Here is a 15,001-nt window from a genome sequence, read left to right as displayed (position 1 = left end):
ACCTGAGATTGAGGCCAGCATTACGGGAGCACAGCATGTATTGTAAGCGCAACTCCCATCTGCACAGTTCAGAAAAGCTGATGGTGGAGGGAAGGACCCAGATGGTTCAGGTTGTGAAGCAGACTTTGAAATTGAGCATGCTGTGCTCAGCTGCGTGTTGTACTACTGGAAGGTCAACTTTGTTCTTGACAATAGTTTGGCAGTGCCCATTCATCCTGGTGGACAACTAGTTGGTAGTCATATCAACTCAAAAGGCTAGCAGCGTTTGCAACAGAGTTGGTGTATGACATGTCTGCTTTCACAGGTGTCCCAGCCTCTGATGGGGTATGATAAGCCTGTTAGGACTGGAGTAGGAGATGCTGGGTGTACAGATTTGAGTAGGTCTTGCACCTCTGGCAATAGTCTGGGAATGAGAGTGGCATAGGGATGGACTAGGATGTTGTCTAGGTTGATTTGGTGATGGAAAACCACTTTGGGAGGGGTGGGAAGGATCCAGGGTGAGATGTCCATCCTATCACCCCCTCCCAGTTCACATCACCTTCAGCAAGTTTTGCTTCCCACCAGCCCCACAATTGTCTCAGCCATACTCCTGCCACTCCTCCCTTCCACATTCCTAATCAGTAAACCAATAACCTCCCTCTGAGGTGCTAGCCCCCCAACTCCAGCCCTCTCTCTGCCTCCTGCCTCCCTTTTCCTCTACCCAACCCACCTGACACTAACCCCACCACAAGCAGTCCATCTGCTGAAGAATAACATTGGCACTGAGAGTCTAGCTCTCCTTGTAGAGGCTAGGGTGTGTGTGTGTGTGTGTTTCATTTTACTGAAGCTTGTTAAAGAATAACTCCTAAATGCAGCAAGTTTTCTTTCTTTTGTGTGCACCTATTGACAGCTCAATACTTCTGCTTTACAGTGTAATTCAACAGTATTTACATTCTACAAGAACTTTGCTACAACATTTGCTTAGTTCAGTTAGTTAAATTCCTTTCCTATATGCCTGTCTCCTGCTCAGTTACTGTTCTGTTAGGTGATTATTCATTTACTTTATGTAAATGTTTGTTAACATAAATAAAACATATTTTAACAAACCACTTACACTTAGGTACAAGATTCATCCATATTATAATGAAAACTGGTGACTATAGTGGCTCTTTCGCCTTTTAGAATACTTGCTATTTACTTTTAGTTTAAAAACCATTCCACAGTTACATAATCAATGATCACTGTGTGTTATATTAAAGTAACAAACCTGCCAGCAGTGATAAGAGTTGATACAACCACTTTTTTCTTTAACACCTCTTCAAGTGAGTAATAAAATGCTTTCTCTTCTGTATCAAAATTACTGCTTGCTTTAATCTCTTCAGGTATATTGTCACTGTAAAAAGAGAACAAAATGCATTATGAAAATAGAATTATACCTTCAAAGGACTTATAGTAAACAGCAGTCTACAAATTGATTTCAGTGACTTGAAAAAAATTGTGTTATTGGCTGGTTTTTATTCCTGTATTTGACTTAATTCTTCATACTGTCTGAAAATTATACCTGCTTGGAAGCAAATGCATGATACGCATGTACTTGAATTCAGGCCCTAAAAATCTTTCAATTTTTTGGAGATATTTCTTGTTAATGCAACCAATATCAAGGTTTAACAGTTAATCTTCACCAGAGTCAAGACATGATCATTAGTTCCTGATATGTTTCCTTCACAGTCACATTGCTTACAATTGTTTGTTTTACCAAATATTCATTTTGTATTCTTATATTTCCAGATGGTTTGTTTAATTTGGCAAATTCTATCATTTCTTTATTACTGATTGCTTGAGACTATCATCTTATGGTTAAAAACTGGCTAATCTATATGAGATTTGAGGCTGTCTGGCCCGAGAAGCTGGAGTTGGCGGTCATGTGTGCACGAGATGTGCTTGCTTGTGTGTATGAATGGTTTGTGTCTCTCTTTTAGTTATGAAGGCTGTGGTCGAAAGCTTTATGTAAGTGTCTTTTAATCCTGCCTGTCTGCAACTTAACATGTCTTCTTTACAGTAAGTAGCAATCTGTCTTTTCCTACACTGTTGAGATTTACTTTCTTTTTCTTTTGCTTTCCTCCTACATGCAAGACCTTGATTTGTTGTCATAATGCCATTGTTAAACAATTGTTGCTTTCATCTAGGTCTGTGTAATCTTCAAACAATGGAAAATCCAGGATTGAATGTAACAATATTAGAGAAGGACAGTTGCGACTCACCATACAGTGGAGATGCAGAGTCATGATTGGCACAACAAAAAGAGTCACACAATTATAGCTTTCAGCCATTAACGCCTTTGTCAGCAATGCACATGCACACACACACACACACACACACAGACACACACACACACACACACACACACACACACAAATGTGCGCAAATGCAATTTGCACACACACACAAATGTGCGCAAATGCAATTTGCACACGTCTGCAGTCTCGGGCAACTGAAACCACACTATGAGCAGCAGCATCAGTGCATGATGGGAGTGGCGACTGGGTGGGGGTAAGGAGGAGGCTGGGGCGGGGAGGGGGAAGGATAGTATGGTGGGGGTGGTGGACACTGAAGTGCTGCAGTTTACACAGAGGGCAGAAGAGAAGGTGGGGGGGGGGGGGGGGGTAAGTAGCGGAAAGGAGAGAAAGAAAAAGAAAATAAAAGACTGGGTGTAGCAGTGAAATTATGCCTGTGTATTGCTGGAATGGGAACAGGGAGGGGCTGGATGGGTGGGGACAGTGACTAATAAAGGTTGAGGCCAGGAGGGTTACGGGAACATAGGATGTATTGCAGGGAAAGTGTAAATCTTCAACAGAGCAAAGTCCAGAATCTTCAACAATGGAAGATCCAGCACAGAATAAAAGCAATATGGGAAGGATAGTTTGCTACTAACCACACACAGGAGGCATTGCATAGAAGACAGGTACAATGAAGAAGAATGCTAGAAATATTCAGCTATTGGAGCAATGTAAGTCTTTTATCAGACAGAAAAAACACACAAATTTATACAAGTCAACTCACATACAGATGGCCACTGTCATCTCCATGTGCTAAAGCCTGACTCCGAGTGTGTTTGTGGTGAGCACCAACCTACCTGGAATGGGTAGTGGGGATACAGAAGCAATGTGTGGTGGACAAGTAGAGGGATAGCAAATTAGGAGTGATGGATGATGCTAGTGCTGTGTGGGAGCATGCAGGGACATGGAGGGTACAGGATACTGGATAGGGCTGTTGAGTGCAACATTAAGAGAATGTGCTTGGAGGAGGAGCAGAGGGGACAGGGGAAGTGATAGAATTAGAGACAGCGAAAGGACTATGCAATTGTAATGGTGGCACCATTCTATACCGAGAAGTTTTGTTCCATGCAACCTAGCCATCCATGGTTGTCACACATGTAGTGACAAGCAGTCCCTCTCCAGATATGCCAAGGATCTCACTGGAAATTATCCTCCCAACCTTGTTCAGAAACAGGTGTTCCATGCCTTGCCCCCACTCCCATCCGGAAATGAGCACTCATCTCTTGACTCAGTACCATTTAAGACTGAAGCAACTGGTCTCTGCCTCGCATTGTATCCTGAAATGAAAAATACCCTTCCAACCTTCCCACTGTGGTATTCCACCATCACCCTGCCTATGCAATATGCTTGTCCATCCATACTCCACCCCTACTCCGAACCTCTATATCCCTGTAACAGACCTAGAGGCAAAACTTGATCCACACTCCTACCCCTATCAGCTATTCCAAGCCTGTCACAAGCATCTCATATCCCCCGAAAGGCAGGGCCACCCGTGAAAGCAGCCATGTGATTTACCAACTCAGCCGCAACCACTGTGCCACATTCTCTGTGGACATGACAACTAACAGATCATTTGAAACTTCCTGGCAGATTAAAACTGTGTGCCAGACCGAGACTCGAACTCGGGACCTTTGCCTTTTGCGGGCAAGTGCTCTACCATCTGAGCTACCCAAGCATGACTCACAACCCGTCCTCACAGCTTCAATTCTGCCAATACCTCATCTCCTACCTTCCAAACTTCACAGAAGTTCTTCTGCAAACCTTGCAGAACTAGCACTCCCAGAAGAAAGGATATTGCAGAGATATGGCTTAGCCACAGCCTGAGGGATGTTTCCAGAATGAGATTTTCACTCTGCAGCTGAGTATGTGCTGATATGAAACTTCCTGGCAGATTAAAGTGTACCAGACTGAGATGGTAGAGCACTTGCCTGCGAAAGGCATAGGTTCCGAGTTCGAGTCTTGGTCCGGCATACAGTTTTAATCTGCCACGAAATTTCATATCAGCACACACTCAGCTGCAGACTGAAAATCTCATTCTGGAAAGGTTCACAGAAGAGCTTCTGTGTAGTTTGGAAGGTAGGAGACAAGGTACTGGCAGAATTGAAGCTGTGAGGATGGGTCGTGAGTTGTGCTTGGGTAGCTCAGATGGTAGAGCACTTGCCCGCGAAAGGCAAAGGTCCCGAGTTCAAGTCTCGATCCAGTACACAGTTTTAATCTGCCAGAAAGTTTCATATCAGTGCACACTCCGCTGCAGAGTGAAAATCTCATTCTGGAAACAGATCATTTGTCTGCATGAATGGCCATTGTCAAACTCTGGCCAAGAGACAGTTGGGGCTACCAGTTGTCAAACATACCAACCAGCATGATGTGCACCATTTTACTGACTGCTTTACATCCTGTGGCATCTGGACATCTCGCACTAACATTAGCTTTTCTATATTGCCCTGGTGAGAACTCTCCCTGCAATGTATCCTTCACTTCTGTAGCCTCCTTGGCTTTTCTGCATCGCCCAAGTGGGAACTCTCCCTGTACACTCCCATAGGCACTAATAGCATTTTCTCCCCATCCCCACTCTGCTACCTCTCGCCCTCTCTGCCCACAACTCTTTCATTCCCCCTTCATATACATCAACTAAATTGCTGCTCACCTCAGATGCAATCACAATAGGGCATTAGCATGCAGAAGTAAGAGTGGTCATGTGTGTGAGTTGTGCTTTTGTGAATGTTTTCAACATCTGATGAGGGACTTAGTCTAAAAGCCAAATATTTATAGTATTCTTTTTCTCTGTGGCTATCTGTGACTCAACACCTCCTCTATGTGGTGAGTATCAATCTATCGTTTCCATATTGTTGGCTGTATACTCTCCATTTTACACATTTCTGAACTCATTGCTTACTTTAAGAAGGCATAGCTCCCATTTTTAAAGTTCTCATAGTTTACATTACTGATTTGATGCCTGATCAATATCCAGTGGTTTACGGCTATCATATCAGGAAAAATTTCTGTATTGTTTGCTAAAATATAGCTAAACTTAATTTTAAAAGTTAGTGCTTAAAAGCTTGTGTGAATGTTGTTTTCTGTTATGCGTTTCTGTATTCCAAGCATCAGTCTCCTATAGCTGAGTAGTGGTTCCCTTTTCCTTAGTTTATGTTTTGGTCCATCTGGGAATTTCCATTATTGTTATGGGTAAGTTGTGTTATTCTAAGACACTTTTGATTTGTATTAGTATCATTTATCAGCTTCTGGAACTCTTTGTAAAGGTCTTCTGTATCCTCAAAAGTAAGTGACAATCTAGATTACTAATTACTGGAGACAGAATTGCTGGCCAGTACTTATTTTCAGTAGTTGAAATGCTCAGTACTGTGGGGACATGGAACCACTCTAACCTCCCCCCCCTCCCCCGCCCGTAATACTGCTGCCCTACCGAAGCAAGAACAACTGTATCTTTGCCAGATCAGTTCTCTGTAGTATGCATTCTATGCTACACACATTGTGTATATGCTGTGAGAATAAAAGTATTCATAGTAAGTGACGGGAGTGTGAGTGTTTATTTGTCATCGTAATTACCACACCCATTCCCCACTACCTACAGTAATGTCAATAGACATGCATAAAAAGGATGACATTATCCTAGTTTCCAGAAATATTAATTCATTCCTCAGTGAGAAGAAAGGAGGAAGATTAAAAAGGAAGGGCAGATCACCCGGATCTCAGGATGAGAGGAACTGACTCATGATAAGGAAGAGGGTGCCTATCTCACTAACAATTCTCTGCCACACAGTGTCTCTTCTGTTCCATTCTTGAAAGTATTTCTTGGCTGTACTTGACCCTTTGTCCCTTGTATCATAAAGTTCTTCCTTAAACTTGGTACAATATCTTTCTACAAGGTGATAAAAAATTCTGTGACCAAACTAACAGGTATGATGATGGAGACAAAAATAAATATATTTTGTAAAGCAACCACGTGTCGGAAATGCATATTGCTGGAGTATGGAGTATGCAGGATGTTGCTGTGTGTGTTGAGAAGAAAAAAGTGTTAAATGTTTTTCATTACTTTATCATTCTGATCACTTTTACATCACAATAAATGCTGAAAATTAACCTCAGAGCAGAGCTAGAATCAATGTAGCAGGGAGCCCCATGTTCACTGAAAAATGCTTAGTGTTTTCTGTATTTGTGTGGCTGCTGCAAGAATTCTTGCAATAAATTCTGCCTCCATGTTGAGAGGGTTAGAATACACCTTGACTTTCATGTAGCCCCAGAGAAAGAGGTCTAACGGTGTGAGGTCCACGGATTTTGCTGGCCAATACAGGTCCTCCCCAGTTGATCCTCCAACTGCCAAAAGTACTGGTTATTACTTCTTGGACTGATTCTTCAAAGTGCATTTTAACTGACTCAGGGTCGAAGAGCATGAAATTACGACACACTATGTTCTCAAACTAACATTTAGTGTAAGAACATTAGACACAATGACCTTTATCTTTTCCACTCATGTATTACCTACGCATGCTCATAGCCAGACAATATGGGTTTCCGACACATGGTTGCTTTATGTAATATGTTTGTTTCTGCCTCCAGTATCATCAAAGTTAGGTTGGGCACTGAATTTTTGAACACACAGTACATTCACTGGACATGCCAAATGACTTCAGCTATGATTCTTGAATACAGTCTTCTCCAGAGGATTCCCATTTATATTTCCTCAAGTGACTATTTTGAATAATGTTCCACCATCCTGTTTTTTATATTCTATAGGTATCTCATTTTTACTGCTTGGATTCTACATTTATTCACTCAATCAGTACCCAAGTTGTGCAGTACCCAGTTAGATCTACATATGTGTCTTTCGATATACCTCTCTTTTTGTGAGAATTCCATCTGAAGCATTAAACTGAAAGCTTACTACCCTAACTCCAGCCAGAATGTGTTCATCAATCTTCTCATCTGCACACCTGACAGAGGACCCTGAGTACTTTAATTTACAAACTTTTTTTCATGGTTTTCATTCAACTGTGTTTCACACCTTTAGTTAATTATGGTTTTTGTATTGCGGACATTAACCTTCATTTCTTTCTTTTTCAACTCTTCTATACAGACAATGATGCATTGGAGGTTATGTTCACTAGAGGCTACTATCACATGTTCTTCTGCAAAAGTTAAGCTCATCAACTGAACATGTTTCATCCAGTAATTTCCAATGTTAAGCTTTTTAAGTTTCCAATGTTAAGCTTTTCAAGTTTTGTGCTACATGCCTTCGTTACCTGCTTAAGTTACATTATGAAAAGTAGAAACTGAGGTTATAGCTATAATGAACTACTTGCCTTGTAATGAATTCAGTAGATATCTGATTTCCAGCTGTCATACAATTTGTGCAAGTTGCATACGGGCTCCTGATGCATCAACATAAAGCCCAGCTGACAGAACTTTATTCCACCAACGTCCAGAGTTCAGCTTTATGAACCATATCAGATGCTTACTCCGAATCCAAAAATGCAGCAAGAAATGGGATCTTGTATTTCTCTAGACATTTCATATGTGTGAAGATGATATTGTCACTGCCTTTGCTGGACAAAAGCCATACTGCCCTCAATCTTCCTCCCTCATGTACAGGGTGATCCCAAACACTACTAACAAAATTTTGGATGTTGTTCAGAGATATTTTCTGAGTATGATAAAGTCTCAGTAGTTCAAGGTAACTGGGACTGAGTAGAGCCTGAATTTACAAAAACTTGAATTATACAAAGAGTGACAATTTTAGAGACCTTTCATTTAAAAACAGATTCAGAACTTAATGTTTACATTACTAATATTATTACAGTAAAAAAAGTTATTTCCTCAAGTAATCTATTACTTAAAGTTTATTTTGGAAATAATGTTCTAGTAGAAACTCAAACATTTACTGTAGATGCATGTGTGTTACATTAACAACTGTGCAACTATTACTAGTGTACCAAGAATACCTGTTCTCAGCAGTGTACTCCTGCCACATGTGTAGACACATAATGTTAACTCAAGTTGCCACATTCTGCGGCACATTTCATTATTTTTTCATTTTCATTATGTTTCTCTGAGAGAGTTTGCAAAGACTTTTTTTAGTGTTTCTGAATTTAAATGACCCCAAGCTTCTGCAACTCAGTAGATAACATACTTCAAATTAATTTTTTTCAGGACAGCTTCTACTGATTGGGGCTCATTTTCTGTTGACTGTTGAAGTGTTTGCAACAACTTTTGCTGATACATTGTTTTCATACATGCCGGTGTTCCTTAGTCCATTGACTGGGAAATACCAGTGTTCTGAGAGGTATAAAAAAAGTCACCTCTATGAAATTATTCAGGTTTAGGGTGACATACTTCATTGCCTAGAGTAAGGGTTGCCTTGGGTGTTAACTTTCTGTTCTTAAATATTTTTTTTTTATTTCTGGCACAAATGTGTCAAAAAATCTCTCCTTAAAGCAGTTGTTTAATTTTTACACGAAACTGGTAAGGCTGACTTCTGTATATTTTTGAATACTCTTAGTGTGGCAGACTTATCAGTTTATGATCACTAGAGACACTGCTGAAAGCTATGATTGTTACTCTATCTTTTGATTTCTTATAACCTGGAGCAGAGGCTTCATTCTAGCAGCTAGTATTTTAGTCAGAAGCATTCTATAATTGAGTGCTGTCTCATCATTTGATCCAGTGACAGATTTTCCTGATTTACTATATTTCTATCATTTTTTTTCTCGGATCACTTTGACACCTAGCTGTCAGGAGATAACTTTTCACTGCAGATTTCAAGCTGGTGCATCCCATATCTTCTTGTCCAACTATCCAGCAGCCAGAACTAGCAGAAAAAAAATTTGTTCTGCTTCTTCTAATTCTTTTTGAAATAAGAGTGCCTTCCCCTAAACCTCCAGACCTCATATTGGACTTCTTTAGCTCACAGCTGAATAAACCACAAATAAAGGGCTTCACTAGTTTTTTGTAATCTGATGATTTCATAGTTTTAGGATTAATGAATTATGATGCTTTTTAGAAGAAGAGGAAGTCATTTTCTAGCTTCATTCTGTTTTGTCATCCCCACCTACTGTTACTCTACCTATGCCCAACTCTGCTGGAAACTTTTTTTCAGCCTTCCCACTGCCAATATTTTCAGTATTAAAACTTTTGTTCCCAAAGAAACAAATTTCCTGCTCTGTTTTGAAGAGTCAGAACTCATATTGGAGAAAAATGGCAGGAAAAACAATAAATATGTAACACGACCTGACTACGCATATGTATCACATTGAGCCTGAAGAGTCACTGGCTGACTGGTAGTGGGTGAGACAACAACAGCATTTTAAGAAGGCTTGATTGTAAACAATGTAAGTGTGTACATCTCAGCTGCTGATTTTACACACAGTGTGTTTTCAGTTAATCGATGAAATGTAGTAGTCATCTGTCAAACACCTTGGATTAAATGGAGGTTTGGATTGCCAGGGCTCGAATTACCAAGGTTTTACTGTATTTGGTATAAGACAACTGTGGTTTCCAGTGCATCATTAGAGAAATGATGTTCACTGTGATTTATTTGGTTACCTTTGTTTCTGTGAAAATCTTCTAGACAAAGTGTTCTGGCTTACATCACATGGCCAGTATCTTCCATTCTAACAAGAAAGGATCTGGTTGCTGGAAGGTCTAACTGTAGATGCAAAGGTGCATATCCATACTGATGAGTATCACTGTTAACATACAACCAGCCTTCTCAGAAACACAAATACGAGCAGTACTGAGTACAGGCATGAGGTCAATGAGTGACGTGTGCATTACTGTTGTCAATAGTACATACAATGAGTTGATGGAAAAAGTTTTCAACCAAATACCTCAGCACATACCATTCACATTCACACTGTTATGCAGGTATTTTAATTGCAATATAGATACAATGATAAATGCGAGTAATCAGGCTGAATGCAATTATTCTGCAATGAGCCACAGAGAGCACATGTCACTTACATCAAAATACACAAAAAATATACCTGAACAACCACTGAAACTTTGTCAGTGAATTTTGGGATAACTTTGCAGTTTGTAAGATTCTATAGAAACTTTTTCCAGGTACCGAGAACAGTGGATTAGCTCTATAGTTGTTGCATTTGTGATTAACACATTTCCTAAATATCAGCATGGTTACAGTGGTATCTTTTCATTACCTAGGAATTTTCTATTTTCTATGTGCCTACCACAATTTTAAATAGCAGATCTTTCATAATGAAAAATATAGATTGCTACTCACTGTAACCATGACATGCTGAGTTGAAACAGGCACGATGAAAAGACTGTTACATATCAGCTCTTGGCCAATGCCTTCCTCAGAACTACATACACATTCATAAGCAAGCACACCTCAAACAAACACACACACACACACACACACACACACACACACACACACACACACACACACACGGTACCTCCAGCCATTCAGGCCATACTGCAACAGAAACACACCAAATGGGACCAACAATCTGGAAATGGATGGGGGCGGGGGAGGATAGTAGGGTACAGGGGAAGAGGAATTGGCACTGGCTGGCAGAACACACAGGGACTAGAAGTGGCACAACAGAAATGACAGGCACAGCATCAGGAGGCAGTGAGGGAGAGAGAGGAGGAGAAAAAGAATGGGGAGCAGAAAGAAGAAGAGCAGAGAAGGGGAAAAGACTGGTAGATGTGAGGCCAAGATGATTTCAGTAGCAGAGAATGTGTTGTAAGGATAACTCCTATCTGTGCAATTCAGAAAAGGTGGCGGTGTAGGGTAGTATCTAGGTGACCCAGATTGTGAAGTAACCATTGAAATCAAGTATCTTATGTACAACTGCATGTTGTGCCACAGGGTGGCCCACTTTCCTTTACGTCGCAATTTGGCAGTGGCCAGTCACCTTCACAGACAGCTGGTTGGTAGTCATACCAATATAAAAAGCTGAACAGTGATTGCAGCAGAGCTAGTGTATAACATGGTTGCTTTCACAGGTGGCTGGCCTGGCCTCTGATGGGGTAGGATAAGCCTGTGACAGAACTGGAGTAGAAAGTGGCGGGTGGGTGGATTGAGCAGGTCTTGCACATGGGTCTTCCACAGGAAAATGATCCCTCTGGCATGTGTTTGCAACTCGGTTGGCATATGGTTGCATTAGAATGTGGTGGAGGTTGGGTGGGTGGGACACCAGTTTAGAAGGGGTGGAAAGGATCTTGGGTAGGATGTCTCTAATTCCAGGTTACGATGATAGATAATCGAAGTGTTGGCAGAGAATGTAGTCCATTTGTTCCAGTCCATGGTGGTGTTGGGTAATGAAGAAGACACTCCTTTGTAGCTGGTTATGGGGAGTGGTGGGAGGATTTGGGGTGTGTAGGGATATGGCATGGGAAATCTATTTGCAGACTAGGTCTGGGTGATAGAGTCTGTCTGTAAAGGCCTTTGTGAGACCTTCAGCATACCGAGCACGGTGGCTCTTATCACTGCAAATATGCCAACCCTGGTTGACCATGCTGTATGAAAGGGATTTGTTGGTGTGGAAGGGATGACAGCTGTTGAAATGCTGCTAGTGTTGGTAGTTAGCAGGTTTAACATGGACAGAGGTGTGGATGGAGCTATCAGAGAGGAGGAGGTCAATGTCCAGGAAGATGGCACACAGGGTTGATGAGGACGAAGTGAAGTGGATAAGAGAGAAGATGTTAAGGTTTTGAAGGAATGAGGATAGGGTGTCCTGCTGGGTCCAGATCATACAGACATCATAAACGAACCTGACTCAGACAAGGGGTTTGGGGTTTTAAGAGGCTAGACAGCCAATAAGCAGTTTGACAAAGGAGGGTGTGAAGTGGGTAACTAGGACTGTGACGCAGATTTGTTTGTATACCTTCCCTTCAAAGGAAAAGTAGATGTGTGTTAGGATATAGTTAGTGAGGTGTATGAGGAATGAGGCAGGCAGTCTGGAATCCGAAGGACAATGGGATTGGTAGCAATCAATAGCAGCAAGCCCCCAGGGATGAGGGGTGTTGGTGTTTATCAAGTGGGATCAACAATGGTGAATAGAGATCAGGGAAGTAAAGGGGTGGGGATGGTGTAGAATTGGTAAAGGAAGCGGTTGACATCTTTGATGTGGGACACTAGATTTTAAGCAATAAGTTGGAGTTGTTGGTCAATGAAGTCTGAAATTCCTTCACTGGGAGCACAACAATCATCTACAATGGGGAGTCCAGGAATGTTGTGATTACAGATTTTGGGGAGAGGGCTCAGTGTCTGTGTGTGGGATGTCATAGGAATGAGGAGGGAAATGGATTCAGGTGAGAGTCTAGGATTTAAGCAAGGATTAGAGGTTATGTTGGACTTCTGGTATAGGATCATTCTGGCAGAGTTTATATGTGGAGGTGTCAGATATTTGGTGGAGCCCTTCCACCATGTAGTCACTGCAATTCAATACAACAGTGGTGAAACCTTCATCTGCAGATAGGATGATAAGGTCATTGTGCTGAAAGTCTTATGAAGACCTTCAGAGACAGACACAATCCCCCAGACTTAGTTCACAAACAGATTTCCCATGCCATATCCCCACACATCCCCATCCTCCAACCATCCCCAAGAACCAGTTACAAAGGAGCATTCCCTCGCCACCCAGTTCCATCCTGAACTGGAACAACTGAACTAAATCCTCCGTCAGGGCTTTGGTTCTCTAGAATGCCCTAGAATTAAGGACATCCTACCCAAGATCTGTCCTACCCCATCCTGAAACAGTGTTCTGTCACCCACCCAAACTCTACAACATCCTAATCCATCCCTGTGTCACCCCCAATCCCAACATCTTACCACAGGGATCATATCACAGTGAAATACCCAGGTGCAAGATTTGCACAATCCACCCAACCATTCACCCACCCAGCACTTCCCATTCCAGTCCTGTCACACGTTTATCCTATCACATGTGAGAACGGGCCATCTGTGAAAGCAACCATGTTACATACCGGCTCTGTTGCAATCACTATTTAGCTTTTCGTATTAGCATGACTACCAACCAGCTGTCCATTAGGATGAATAGACACCTCACAATTTACCTCCCCTCACATTCATTGTGCAATGCTCTCTGCCAGAGTATCCACCAATCTTTTCCAATTTTCTGCTTCTCTTGTTTCCTCAACACATTTTCCCCCACTCCTCTCCCTTTCCAACAGCTTCCTGATGTTGTGCCTGTTAGCCCTGTCCTGACACTTCTAATCCCTGCATGCTCTGCTAGCCACTGCCAATTCCTCTTCCCCATCCATACCCTGCTATCCCCCCCCCCTCCCGCCCCTTTCTCCACCCCACTCCAGATTTTTGCCTTCATTTAATGCACTTCTGTTGCAGTCTGGCCAGAGTGGAGGTCGCAGTCATGCAGGTGTGAGGTGTGCTCGATTGTGTGAATGTGTGTGTATTTCTCTTTCCTGATGAAGGCTTTGCCAGAAAGCTTCTTTTAAAAAAAAAAAAAAAAAAAAAAAAAAAAAAAAAAAAGTCTTGCCATCAAGCCTGTCTGCAACTCAATGTGGCATGTTTATGGCAAGTAGCAATTTATCCTTTCCTTAATACTGTTGACATTCCTACCTGGACTTCCCATGGTTTGACTTTGCCTAATGGCTTTTCTTCCATCCCAGAATGCAGTGATGTTTTGCTTTTGTTACTTTTCTCTAAAACATTATTCTACCCTGTGTCTGCTCTTTCTCTGCTTTCCTGTGTGTTTTTCACTGTTGGCCAAACTGCACATGCTCCTAGGCACACTGTATCAGTGCTCTCATCTGCACACAACACATGGCGCCATAACTGTGCAGACTGTAGGCGCAGTATCTCCCCGCCAAAAATTATGAGTTAAATTCTTCCTATTGATCACTTTTTCTGCCTCATCCTACTGTATTTTCGTGTGTTTTGTGCCACACGAACTTGCAAACCAAATAAATCCCCCATCCTCTCTTCTCTTATCCCAACACACGCATTTCCCCATACCTCATCTTTTCTGTCCTTTTCCCCACACTTTTTTGTACATATTTTAAGTATTTGTGAACATTTTTTGTGTATTTTCATATTTGCACATACTTTCACATATTTATATATATATATATATATATATATATATATATATATATATATATATATATATATATATATATATATATATATATATATATATATACACACTCCTGGAAATGGAAAAAAGAACACATTGACACCGGTGTGTCAGACCCACCATACTTGCTCCGGACACTGCGAGAGGGCTGTACAAGCAATGATCACACGCACGGCACAGCGGACACACCAGGAACCGCGGTGTTGGCCGTCGAATGGCGCTAGCTGCGCAGCATTTGTGCACCGCTGCCGTCAGTGTCAGCCAGTTTGCCGTGGCATACGGAGCTCCATCGCAGTCTTTAACACTGGTAGCATGCTGCGACAGCGTGGACGTGAACCGTATGTGCAGTTGACGGACTTTGAGCGAGGGCGTATAGTGGGCAAGCGGGAGGCCGGGCGGACGTACCGCCGAATTGCTCAACACGTGGGGCGTGAGGTCTCCACAGTACATCGATGTTGTCGCCAGTGGTCGGCGGAAGGTGCACGTGCCCGTCGACCTGGGACCGGACCGCAGCGACGCACGGATGCACGCCAAGACCGTAGGATCCTACGCAGTGCCGTAGGGGACCGCACCGCCACTTCC

The 15,001-nt window shown here is 42.1% G+C and overlaps 1 protein-coding gene across 3 annotated transcripts in view; it reads right to left on the bottom strand.

The window, feature by feature from the left end:
• LOC126198992 (putative helicase mov-10-B.1) overlaps positions 1 to 15,001 on the bottom strand; it is a 418,198-nt gene that overhangs the window by 112,762 nt on the left and 290,435 nt on the right. For all 3 annotated transcript variants that reach the window (XM_049935664.1, XM_049935663.1, XM_049935665.1), the window contains one exon: positions 1,247 to 1,372. In XM_049935664.1, the coding sequence (XP_049791621.1) occupies positions 1,247 to 1,372 (126 nt within the window). The remainder of the gene's footprint in view (positions 1 to 1,246; positions 1,373 to 15,001) is intronic.

Source organism: Schistocerca nitens, chromosome 8 (assembly GCF_023898315.1).
Source record: "Schistocerca nitens isolate TAMUIC-IGC-003100 chromosome 8, iqSchNite1.1, whole genome shotgun sequence".
NCBI lineage: Eukaryota > Metazoa > Arthropoda > Insecta > Orthoptera > Acrididae > Schistocerca > Schistocerca nitens.
This window is presented reverse-complemented; position numbering and strand designations above follow the sequence as displayed.